This window comes from Salvia splendens, chromosome 10, assembly GCF_004379255.2.
Source record: "Salvia splendens isolate huo1 chromosome 10, SspV2, whole genome shotgun sequence".
Taxonomy (NCBI): Eukaryota; Viridiplantae; Streptophyta; class Magnoliopsida; order Lamiales; family Lamiaceae; genus Salvia; species Salvia splendens.
Window position 1 is genome coordinate 26,110,607 of NC_056041.1, and position 13,647 is coordinate 26,124,253.

At 39.9% G+C, this 13,647-nt stretch overlaps 1 protein-coding gene across 1 annotated transcript; it reads left to right on the forward strand.

Moving 5' to 3' along the window:
• The first annotated feature begins 3,374 nt into the window (after nt 1-3,374).
• On the forward strand, nt 3,375-11,837 carry LOC121751639 (FIP1[V]-like protein). The gene is made up of 9 exons (XM_042146441.1): nt 3,375-4,345; nt 6,290-6,522; nt 7,122-7,248; nt 7,318-7,386; nt 7,544-7,687; nt 7,907-8,008; nt 8,118-8,416; nt 8,851-10,309; nt 11,072-11,837. The coding sequence occupies exons 1-9, from the start codon at nt 3,419-3,421 to the stop codon at nt 11,579-11,581; spliced, it is 3,870 nt and encodes a 1,289-aa protein (XP_042002375.1). The 5' UTR covers nt 3,375-3,418; the 3' UTR covers nt 11,582-11,837.
• The last annotated feature ends 1,810 nt before the right edge of the window (nt 11,838-13,647 follow it).

The window sequence follows — 13,647 nt, forward strand, 5'->3', positions numbered from 1 at the left end:
TTGCCCACCCAAAGGTCATTATCTGAGTTCGGGATACAGATTAGAAGATTCGTGGTTGAGTATGAAGAACATCACGTGGAGAAGGCGCAAGCAATCGTCGATTCTTTGGAGAATCAGATCGGTAACCCTAAACCGTAGGAATTCATGAACTAGGGTTTTGATTCCTTATTTGTGAATTATATGTGTTCTTGTATGCAATTGATTGTTTAACATGTGAATCAATTAATCCCATAATCGGTCAAATAGATCTGTAGATCTTATTTATTTGTGTATGCATGACTTCCGCTGTGCAAGGGGCACCAAACCCCAACACAACATTCTCTAGATCCACCCCAAAAAAATCATCTCGCACAGACGACCGCGGTGGAGAAGCGTGGACATCACTGAGGCCAATATCTTCTCCTGTACCACCGGTGTGGCTGATAGAATGACGACCTCGAACTGCAGATCTAGGTGGAGGTGGATGCACAAAATCGTCATTGGAGTCATCTACCAACTGAGCATCCATCCTTGAAGATGAGGACTCTCCGCAGGCAGTTTTCTTCTTGGTTCGTCGTTTTCCCTTTTGCCTCACGGGCACGTCCATGTCCAGCGCAGAACGCTGGGAAGGACGGTAGTTCATTAGCTCAGCCTCCCCCGATATCTGCAGACCATCTTCAACCATCCTCGAAATGGTTACCAAAGCCGGATGTTCTGTCATATCTTGGCCACTTAGAAAGTTGCGTATGTTGTGAAGCGTCTCCACCTACAATTTTCAAAGTTAATTACATATCATCATATGAATTTAAATAATTAATAGTTTTTTAAATTTACCCTGAAGTTATGAGAAGATGCCGTTTCATGGAAGCCCTCTTCAGCATGCATGACATGTTTGGTTAAATACACCACAGTTATTTGGCGAAACCAATTCATATATTCATCGGTTGCAACAGGCTCAGTAGAGTACTCCAGATCAGTCCACACCAAGTTGTGCCTATTATCCCAATCCTGTATATTATGGGCGTGGTAATCAACCCAATTCCGGCTAGATTTTCCACGGCGATCCTGTTTCATAAAATCACAACTGTGGAACCGGTTGAGGAGCGGGACATACGGTTGGACAATCCCAAATTGTCGCAACACTCCTTGTGGCAAGTGTGGCTCAACCATATTCCAGCAAATAAGAGTTGTCATTGACGTCCATATAGGACGACCGTTAACACAACATTCCGGCAAGTTCCGCTGGACATAAGGCCTCCAAATAAACTACATGTGAAACAAATTTATTCAAAATAAATTCAATCAAAAACAACAAACAAAAAACAATTTAAGTTATATAAATTACTTGGTTGGCGTGCATTCTGGAGAACTGATCTCGGAAGTTCTCAATGCAATGCCCGGGTGCTTTTACATATGACGCCGGACCATTCCATCTAAAAAATTTAAATTATGAGCGAATAACACGGAAATTGATGAAAATTGTACTTAAAAAATGAATTAGTGAACAACTTACGCTAATGCACATGGTGCGTAGTCTATATGCTCGGGATTTAGCATCCTCGGTCTAATATTTGGGATTCTCTCCCAAGCCCACAGCTGTAACAAAGTTAAAGCTCCCCCCGACATCGGTCCTCCTAGCGACGACAGCTTCACATAAATTATGGTACAAGCAAGAAAGCGTCGCACCACCCCAGCTATAGGTAGAACACCGTTCTACATCCATGAAAAATTGCACGTAGAAGAACAGAATTTTATTTCCGGAGGCGGTCGGGATCATCAGACCACCAAGTAATAGCAGACAATAAATACGAGCACGCTGAACATATATGTAGTGGTCGTGATCATCACTCAACTCAATCCTCAATTGATTTGATAAGCTTGTCTGCTTCCAAACCATTTCTTTCAACTCAGATGCGTCTGGTACAAATCCTAGATAATCCAAACACAGTTGCTTCCAATATCCCACATCCTTCGTGGGGATGTAACCCGTCACAGCTTCTCCGTCAACTTTGAGGCCCCATAAGACCTCGACGTCTTCCAATGTCACAGTCGCTTCACCGACTGGAAAGTGAAACGTGTGAGTCTCTGGCCTCAAACGTTCAATCAATGCGGTGATAAGATGGTGGTCAATGTCCTTTGGTTGACCACACCTCAATATACCGCCGAACCCCATCTGGTCCACTACTGCCAAAACATGGGGATGTATGGGAACATCCCAAATGATTCCTTCATATCTTCGGCATCAGACGTCTTCTGATGGAACTCCTGCCCATATATTATTAGAGACGTGTTGTCTCTGAAGATACAATACAGAAGGATCCATAGGACCACATAAGAGCCGACGACGAGAAGTTGAAGATGATGCCATAATTTACCTACACATCAAACAATTTCAATAATTAGATACAATTTAATCCAATATCACAAAATGGAACACCAATATCAAATAATGCACAATACACAAATTCACCTACACAACATTGCACAAAATCATAACACAATTCACCTACACAACATTAACAATTCAAACTAAACAACATACATCAACCTAACACAATTTCAATAATTTGTCACTAGGGTTTAGGTTTATAAGCCAAATAAAACCCAAATAAACCAAAACCCACATAAACCAAATCAATTTGCCCAATTTTTAAGCTATAACAACACTAGAGTTTGGGTTTATAATCAAATTTATACTCTAATAACTAAACACCAATATCTCAACTATCTCAACAATACACAAATTCACTTAAACCCAAACAATGCAACATCAATTTTCCAATTCATGTTGTGCTAGATAACAACGGTATTCAATTACTCTAATATTGTAAAAAATAAGCATACTAACCGGAAAATTTATCAAATACGGGGAAGAATAGCATCGATTGATGGAGGGAGGGCCAAATCACCGATTTCGGGGAGGAGAGGTTGAGAGAATCGCGATTTGGGGAGGAGTAGATGAAAAGGGCGACGGCAATTTGATGTGTGTGCTGTGTGTTTCGCGTTTGGGGGAGGAATACTGATATACGGTTTCTAACTAAACACGCCAATACCGTTGGCGTCTCTAACAAAACACGCCAGTTCCATTGGCGTGTCTAATGAAAAACGACAGTACGGAAGACGTGTTCAGCTTGAACCACGTCGGTGCTCTCTATATTGAAACACGTCAGTGGAGAAGGTGTTTTTATCCCAAACACGCCAACCAGCTTGACGTGTTTTAACAAATACTGTATTTCAATAAAATACGATGACATTCGGTTCTACATTGTAAAACGCCAATGCGGATGGCGTCTTCACTAATAAACACGCTAATGTTTGTTGGAAAAAATAACAAAATGAGTACATTTATGTTATTTTAAACATAAAGTACCTTTTAAACCCGATTTTCTCTTGCCCAAAACCCCTTCCATTTCTCCTTGTGACCTAAGCGCGCGCGTTCATGGAGGAGGACGACGAGTTCGGAGATCTCTACACAGATGTCCTCCGCCCCCTCCAACAATCTGCTGCAGGGAAGGCGGCGCCGCCGCCGATCGATCCCAACATCGATAGCGACGATGAGGAGATTCTCTACGGAGCTTCGGATTCGACCACGGCGAAGCTCAATCCTAATTTGAATCCCGGTAGGAATTCGGACGCCTTGATTCTGGAAAAAACCGTTCTTCAACCTAGGCAAATTGATTTGAATTCGGATTCACACCAAAGGATTGATGGATTAGCTGAAAAGGGGGGTGATAGTTCGGGGTTTGAGGCTAGGGTTTTGGAGAAGGGGGCGGATATTGATGATGATGATGATGATATTAATATAATTGTGGAAGAAAGGGAGGATAAGGAAGGGGACTTGATGGAGAATGATCCTAACTTAACGAACAATGATGTGGAGATGTATGCTACTGCAGTTCAAGGGGGAGATGCTATGAATTTGTTGAATGATGCTGGTGAAATTGGTTCGCAACAGATGATCCCAGGGCTTCTTTCAGGAGGGGTACAGAATCCCGGGGCTACGAATATCGAGGATGGGTGGGACAGTGAAGAGAGTGATGATGATCTGCAGATAGTGCTCAACGACACCCACCACGGGCCGATGGGGATGGAGAGGATGCAGGGAGTGATTGACGAGGATGATGAAGATGGAGAGCCCTTGGTGATTGCCGCGGATAATGGGGACCCTCATCACCAGGCACCGAGGACTGTGGACGAGCAAGAGTGGGGCGGTGAGGAAGGGGGATCTGGAGTCGACAGGGAGAAGGATTTAGGAGACACCACGAAGGCAAGTGGAGGAGGAGGTGGGGCTGCTTCCGCAGCTGCACAGCCAAAGGTTGCATACAGCAATCATGCGTATCATCACCCATTCTCTTCACAGTTCAAGGTCAGCATCTTGTTTGATGAGCGCATACGATGTATTTTGCATTCTAGTTGAAATTGTAGTGCTTTTGTAGTGAATCTATACATATTAGTGATGCTGAAGATGATCAGCAATATTGTGGATACTAAACAACATTGATCTTAAACGCTCTCTTATTAATGAAGTTACATGTTTTCTTCATATATCTTTTTCTTTTTTTAATTTATCTCGTTTATGATGCTGTTGGAACTCTGATTTCTGCTGCTAATTGAGACATACACATGTCAGTTGCTTAGACTATATTATTTGGTTGCTCTTTTCGACTGCATCCACATATTGATGAAGATGTTAATGGAGGACAACACCTCTTGGACACTTCTCTTTCTGGGCGAATCTATCAGTAGATAAGCGCATTTCTCCTTCCATGTAAGATGAACTGAAAAAAGTGTTACCATGAAAAATGCAGGGACCTGATGTTTATATACCTATATATATACAGGGTTGCGTTAAGGATAACTAGCCAGTCTGTTTTGGCATTTCATGCACCACGGTGCTTGCTCATCTAGAACCTGTCTTTTTAACCCATAAAGATCTACACAACTCAATTGCAAGCATTCTTTATTTTCTGACATATTTGTATAAGAAACAAAGAAGCCTTTATTAATTAAAAAGGGAATTTAGTATGAATGGATGATGAATCATAAGCTAGATCAGTATTGAATTAAAATGATACTACTCCAGAGTTTGTTAATATTAGAGACAACAAACCCTTGAAGACTTTGCGGTCTAGAATCCTATGCAACCATAAATTTTACCCTGAGTCACACTTCACATCTTCTATACACCTGACCTGAGAATACTGGAAAATTCTCCTTTTCTGTTCTATCCAAAGAGGCCAACACAAAGTTGGGACTGTGACCCATAAGATTATGCCTCTTTTACTCATGAATCCAACAAAGCATGAGATAGAGATGAAAAAAGGCACTCTGTTTCAATGCACACAATACCCAACTCCTTAATACATATTGAATGATAATATTATAACATCTGGCTACTATAGCATGCTGGGTCCATGTCTCTGCACAAAACTATACTTTATTTCAAGTTCAAGCTGTTTAACTATGTGATTTGCAAAAGGTCGAGTAAAGAAAGTATGATTGCGTAGTTATTTATCTATTGAGAGATTGCTCATTTGCACCTCAAATTGGATTTTCTTTTTGATTGCTGTCAAGCTTCTGTGGTAGACAAGCAAGCTACTGTGGCAACTTGTTCCCCCTCATCTTTACTTCAACGAATTCAAATCTCAGCCTGAAGAATGTATAGCAATTAAATTATCTATATCTAACTATCTTTCTATCTATATGCTCCCTCCGTCCCATGCTACTTGCTCCATATTCCATTTTGGGCCGTCCCAACTACTTGCCCCATTTCTTTTTTTTTTTGCAAAAACTTGATTCTCTCCTCTACTTTACTCTCTCTTTCTCTCTCCTACTTTATTCTCTTTCATAATTTATTCTCTCTCCACTTAACCTTTAAACATCAATTTCTTAAATCTCATGCCCAGAAGAAATGCCTCAAGTAGCACGAGACGAAGGGAGTATATAATTTATATTTATATAATAACATATCAATGAACCTTGTAACTCAAAGCTTCTTAGAGGTTCTACAATGGAAAACAATTCTAGCAATTATTCTCCGGTCATATAGAAATTCACTTAGCAAATTAAAGTAGCTTGCTCCTAGGTGTATGCAATATAATTGCCTACTTTACTTAGGAAATACTGCCTTACATGTTGGCATAGTAACATGAACGATTTGGACTTAATGCATTTATTAAATTTTGTGTTTTTTTATATCAATATTTCTGTTGCTGTTCCTATTCCTATTGTAGTTCTTGCCATTTCTGGAATCTTGGATTACCAACCATTAACCATTTTACATGTCTTTCTCTCTATGGGAACTGCTTAGTATGTGAGACCTGGTGCAGCACCATTCCCTCCAGCAGCTCCTGGAGGAATCCCAGGTCAAGTTCGTCCACCCATCAACATGGGGCCTCCAGCAGGACGTGGAAGAGGTGATTGGAGACCGGCAGGAATGAAAGGGGCCTTGCCTCAGAAAGGGTTCCATCCTCCAGCTTGGGGAGTTAATTCAGCAGGTCGTGGTTATGGAAGTGGATTGGATTTCACTCTTCCTTCACACAAGTAAGATTATAGTCTTGGAAGCTTTCTGTCAATCGCGCTATTAGAAATCCAGTCTATAAATATACTCCCTCCGTCCCCAAAAGATTTCTTCTTTTGCAGTCTGTCCCACAAAATTAGAAACATTTTCACCTCACATTACACTGTTAATGAGTGGGTCTCACTATTCACTAACATTACTTAAACTACTTTTCTCATTCTCTCTTATAGTTTACCAATTTTGCATTAAAACCCGTGCCGTCACCAAAGTCCCTAATTTTAGGGGATGGAGGGAATGCTGATCATGCAATAGTCTCGGATCAGGGATATGTGAAAACATGGAAGATAATGCGATAATCCTAATTTTGGTTACATCATTTGAAAGCGTCAATTCTACCATAGCTGTAAAAGGTGCAGTCCTTGGCTGTTGCAAGGTGTGTAACATAGAAGACGCACAAAGTGCGAAAATGCCTTTGGTGAAATTCAACCTAATCTTAAATTGTAACTGGGAACTGAATGCTTTATTAGGTCCTCTTTATATGGATAGTAATAGTACCAATATCCTGCTGATTCCATACTTGATATGTAATAATGATGCCTCCTGAATATCTTCATATTCTCAGGACAATTTTTGAAGTTGATATTGATAGTTTTGAAGAAAAGCCATGGAAACTTCCTGGTGTAGATGTGTCTGACTTTTTCAACTTTGGTTTGAATGAGGATAGTTGGAGAGAGTACTGCAAACAACTGGTAATTAGCTTCTCAAGTTTGTTGGTTATTTTAAGATAGTGGCAGCTAAAGTGAATTTGATATCTGTAGGAACAACTCAGGCTTGAGATGACCATGCAAAGCAAAATTCGTGTTTATGAGAGCGGAAGGGCAGAACAGGTAATGTTGTAGTTTTTACATGTTGAAGTAGTTTTTTGTCTGATAGAGGTGTATGTAGTAAGTGTTTGGTTATAGTTCAAAATAATGCCGTGGATTCTGTGATGCTATATGTTCTTGAGTGTATCTGTAACAAGTCCTGTTCGGTGTTCAAATCTAGGATTATGATCCAGATCTTCCGCCAGAGCTTGCAGCTGCAGTTGGTATCCAAGATAATACTTCTTCTCTAAAAGCAAGTCATGGAAAGGTTGATGATGGTCCGAATGACTTAGCAAGAGCAGCTGCACGTGAACGACCTTCTCTTGTATGTGTTTTTTGCTTTATACTCAGTAGTTTATCTTAGCAATAGAACCTTGAGCTTTCTTGTTATTTTTGTAATTGGATCCTTATATTTGCTCGGTGGTTCCTTTATTTATTGTGTTCTTAGACTTCCATTTTGTTAATTGGGTCCTTACACTTTGTGGTATGTCATCATTAAATCAGACTACAGATACACATCTCATTAGCTTTCTTTCTTAATCAGCCTGTTGGCAGACCTATTCCAGTAGAAACTGGTTCTGGTGATCGTCTTCCATCAATTGATACAAGGCGCCCAAGAATGCATGATATTGATGCTATTATTGAGGTAAGCAGTTGTTAGCCTCTACACATAGCTGCCAATTATCTTGCTACTGTGTCTGTGCAACACCATAAGTCAACAGTGCCACAGAACTGATTAAACTCATGTAAAACAGATCGCCTGCCAGAGTCCCAGGGATGGTGATGATACATCAGAGCAGCTGGATAGTGGTGATACTACAAGAAAGGATCATGTTCGAGGAGGTGATGAAGCTGATAGTCTTCAACAGGATGATGCAGACCATATGGAGAGCTATTCACCTGCATTTACTGATAATAAAAGAGAATTTGCATCAAGAAGACCACAGCCGAAGAACACTGTCAATAATGATGGTATTGCAAAAGAGGATGTTTCACATCTTCCTTCAGAAAATTCGCATTCTGATCAGGAGAATATCGTCCTGCGAGAGGAGAGGTACAGAAATATTTCTATAACCAATTTCAGATAGATTTGTAATTTGTGTTGCTTCTCATAATTCTGGCTGATTACGGTTCTTGTATTAAGCTTTCCTGAAATTGATTTAGAATGAAGAGTTCATGATATTGTTAGTACTAGTATTCACTATTTGCTTTATTTTAGGAGGATACTGGAATTTTTTTGCATACAATAAGACTTATTGTGGCTACTCTTATCTGGGGTTCATTTACAAAAAAAAAAAACAAATAGTTTGAGCAACCAGATTGACCATCACAAAAAAGTTTAAGTATGACTCCCAGATTGTACACTATAGTTTATCCAAGAAGAATGAGCCTGAGAAAGTGCATATTTGATGTCAATGCCAGATTCTAAATCAAATGACTTACACCAGTGTGTCTGTATACTTTATCCATAAATTATAATGATTTCAGGGATAATGATGCTTCCGTGGTGGATGATAGAAGCTTTAATATGGAGAGGGAGGAAATGGCTTCAGATGCATCAGAGAGGGGTAAACGTGAAGATGGAATTTCAAATTCCACAAAGAAACAAAAGCTAAGTTTACCCGTAGGACAACCTCCACATGAGTATGATGATGGGAAAGATTCAAAGGCTGCAAGGAGTAATGACAGCAAAATAAGATCAGGAAGCAGTGAACATCATCATAGTTCAGATGATGTTGACGATGATGCCCTTCAGGATAACATCAGGAGAGAAGTAGGAGACGAGGACTATGCTCATAGGAAAGATCACTATGATAGAGACGAAGCTGGAAGGCAGAGCATGGTGGGTAAAGGGAGAGAAGATTCTTTTTCACGTAGAGGTGGGGATGCTAACTCATCACTTCATCTGCATGCAAAAGCTGGCAGAGCTGACTGGAGGAAGGGTAGTGATATATCCGAAGGAACCTGGAATCGGAGAGATGAGGATCATCGTGGCAGAAGAACAAGACTTGAAGACCAGAGAAAGAGGGACCATGGTCGTGAAATCAGCTCCAGAGATCGAGATAAGCTTAGAGAAAAAGATAAGACTGAGAAAGACGAACATCACCTACCAAGAAATCGGTTGGATAATGGCAGTTGGAGGGGGACTAATCATGAATTGGATTCCATAGGATCTAGAGAAAGAGATAGGGATGATCATCTTAAAGGCCGGAGTGAAAGAGTAGGTGACCATGACCTTCATAGCACCAGAAGAAAAGAAGAGTCACATGTCAGACAGACGAATGCTGAAAAAGATGATAATTCTCAAAATCACAGAAGTAGTGTGCGGAGGAAAAGAGACAGAGATGATGGCTCTGATATGCTCAAAAGAGATGAGCAAGGTAGATCAAAGGATGATGAGGTGCCTTTTGCTCGTCAAAAAGAAGGGGTATCATCCCAAAGGGAGAGAAATGAAAGGCCAAGAGAGCGTGCTGAATGGCATAGAACTAAGCAAGATGACCTTTTGTCGAAGAGAGAAAGAGAAGAAACACGGCCAGTGACAAGGAGTGGGAGGGCTGCTGAAGATAAAACGTGGCCAAGTCATTCAAGAGGGAATGATGACTATAAAGTATCCAGCAGAGATTACCATCCTAAGGATGTAGGTCGGCATAGTGATCAACTCAAGCAAAGGGATCGAATTGAAAATGATAATTTTTCACAGCGTAGGAGCCACGACGATGTTTATGCTCGTGGAAATCAACTCAGCATTGATGAGAAAAGAACAAGATATGACAAGACTAGCAATTGGGATGATCGTGCTGCCTATGGTTCTGATACTTCTAGGGCACATGAATACAAAAGAAAAGAAGCTAGTCGAAAGAGTAGAGAATCAGACAGTGGAGATCAAAGCTCCTTGATACCTTCCAAGAGGAATCAGGATGAAGATGGCGGCCGGATAAATGAGAAGGTATGTGTTTCTTTGAGCCAACCACTTCAAAATTCATTGAAATATCATATGATCACAAGTCAATTTATACCAAGATTTTATGTTGACTGTTTTCATCGGATCATCATGACTGGTGGAAAGGAAAGAATAATTGTTTTGTAATTAGTGACTTGGTTTACTATTGTTGGTGTCCATTGGCAAAACTCTGTTATTTTGTTTGTATTTCATATGTATCTTTCTATGATTTAGAGAAACCCAACTCTGTATGCTACAATTGATTGTTTGACAACATCTGTATTAATTACTAAAAATCTCTGTAAATTTTGTAAAGATCACCCCTTAAATAAAGCTGAGGCCATAAAAAAAGGTTCCGAATGGGCTACTATCAAATTGATATATTTTCTGGAAGAACAACTCTTTTCGATATCCCTGTTAGAGAACAGTTTACCGTTCTCCTAGATATTAGATATCACACAGTATGCTTATGACACCATCCTTTCCTTTCTTGCTTTCTTCTGATATCCCATCTAATAACGATTCATGAACCCAGACTCGTTGCTGGTCTTTACTTTGCATCGTCCTTTACCATTGTTAAGTAGGAAGCTCATAATCGGTACTTGATACATGCCAACTGATGAAATCAGGTAGCGATGGCCTGGTTTTGATTGTTAAAATTGTTATGGCCGGCAGTGGCAAGGCTTATTACCAATATTGGAATCGATATATATGTACCAACATGTCTGACATAGCACTACTGTTTTTGCAATTGGTTAATGCGTGCAGGCAAACTTGAGAGGCAGAACTGAGCAGCAGAGTGGCCATGGTCCTGCAAATCACCAATCATCTCGAAAGCAGAAAGAAGAGGCTTCAACCGACGAAGAACAACCTGACTCGAAAAGGGGTCGATCCAAATTGGAACGGTGGACTAGCCACAAGGAGAGGGATTTTGGCATAGCCCCCACTGCATCTTCTTTGAAGAAAAGAGATCGAGACACGCACACCAGTAGTGTGGCACGTGAAGACCCTCCAGGAAAGATAGAAGACAAACCACAGCCGCCTGCTGTGGATAACCAAGAAGCTGGCCCAGAAATGAACAAAGCAGGGACCGTCGAGGACAAACACTTGGATACCGTTGCCAAGTTGAAGAAACGAAGTGAGCGTTTCAAGCTTCCCCTGCCTGTCGATAAAGACGCGGTTGCAGTGAAGGAGATGGAGAGTGGGCCTGAGATACGGGCAGATTCAGAGATCAAATCGGAGAGGCCAGCGCGAAAGAGAAGGTGGACCAGCAATTAGTAGTGAAGGATACTTCCGTTTTCTGGTTGAAGAAGCCTATATATCATGTTGGATATTTGAGGCATCTTGCATTCTATATTTTAAATTGCATCGGCCATATATGTTGTAGTTTTTGTAGCACTTAAGATTACTTTGTATATATGTAGGCATCAGATGGGCTGTAACAGTTTTCAACATTATTTTTCTTTTTAACACACCACCATATACAATGTATTACCATTATTATTTTCATAATGAGGATTTTGGTTAGTCTGCACAAGGGTTTTGCCCTTAATATACTTGAACATGATTTAGAGAGCATTTTTGTATGAAAGCAAGCTCCAGGCATCCAGAACCAGACTTCTCAAAATGATCAATGTGAATGAACGGTGTTACTCCATATTACTTGACTGGTCATTACAAGTTTAGTAGTCAGTCATCTTTAGTTTATTTATCTACTCAAAGATGGTGAAGAGTATCAAATTGCACTCCATATTTGGATGTACTCAATCTTGTGCTACGCAAGCAAGCTATGTGCTACTCCCTCCGTCCACGAATAGGAGTTCCATTTCTTTCCGGCACGGGTTTTAATAAATTTTAAGAAAAGTGGATGGAAGAAAGTTAGTGGAATATGAGACTCAATTGTATATATTAGTTTTAAATGATATGTGAGTGGAATGAGATGGTGGAATGTGAGACCTCTTTACCATTTATGATAATTATGAACCGGGACACCTATTCGCGGACGGACCAAAATAAAAAAACAGGATTCCTAATGGCGGGCGGAGGGAGTATCTTATTTATCCTAATCTAATATCTGTATAAACGCATTCAAATCATAGTTTGGAGATTGTGGAGCTAATTTATTTTTATTCATCAACATATCAACTAAATATTGTATGTACTCCCTCCGTTCTACTAAAAGTGACTCACTTTCCTTTTTTGTTTGTACCAACTAAGATGACTCATATCAACACATTTGATCTCTACTTTATTATCAACACACATAATAAAGTTATATAAAATCTCGTGCCGCCTAAGGAAGGCTCATCTTCTCTGGAACATAGGAAGTACTTTTATTGGGCAAATGTAAATGCTTGAAAAATATTCTTTCTGTCCTATAAAAATAAGGATTCTTTACTTTTCCATCTGTCCCGTAAATAGTCCATTTTCATTTATAGGAACTTTTCCCCAACTCAGTAGTCATATACTCCCTCTGTATTAAAAAAATAGTAACATTTGAAACGGTACGGGTTTTAATGAACAATTGGTAAAGTAGGTGAGAAAAATTGGTAAAGTAAGAGAGATGAAAAGAAAAATGAGTAAAGTAAGAGAGAGGAAGAGAAAAAATAGTGAAAGTAGAGTTAGTGGATTGTGGGGTTCATGTCCTAAAATATAAAGATTCTAAAGTTTCTATTTTTAATGAACTACCAAAAATGGAAATAGTTGTTGTTTTTAAAAAACAGAGGTAATACTATATCAATTTATTTATAACTTATACCATTAGGGCTCACCATTAAACAATAATAATAATATGGGTCTCAATATCCAGTGACAATATTCTAACTAACCTTATCTTCTTTCTTACTTTATCAATTATGCATTAATTTTCGCGTCGTCCCAAATACTCCTATCATATCAACACTAATGGAATAGATGAAATACATCATATATGAACACATGTGAATCCACCGCCACTTGAAGGATTGCGCCTGATCCCTATATGTATACACTAGTCCGAGTAGGGACTCGAGCAACACGAGATCCCTGAGTATCATTGAAGTTGTTCCAGCAGTGCCGTTTGATGCTGCTACTAACGGGACATGGACACTTCTCTACTTCCTCAGATAGGCAACGCTGAATGTATGTTTATAAACAAATATGGAACAAAGGTCTTGCACCAACAATTTCAGTGTTTCATCGGAGACTTCTCTCCAATCGCATCCCAACTGACATAAGAGCATCTCCAATGGTAATAGGCCAGCCATAGGTTAGCCACAAACTCCTTCTACAATATCATCAGCACTAAAAACTACTCCTGCCACATCATCAGGACAAACAACTGGACAAACAATAGGCTAGCCACA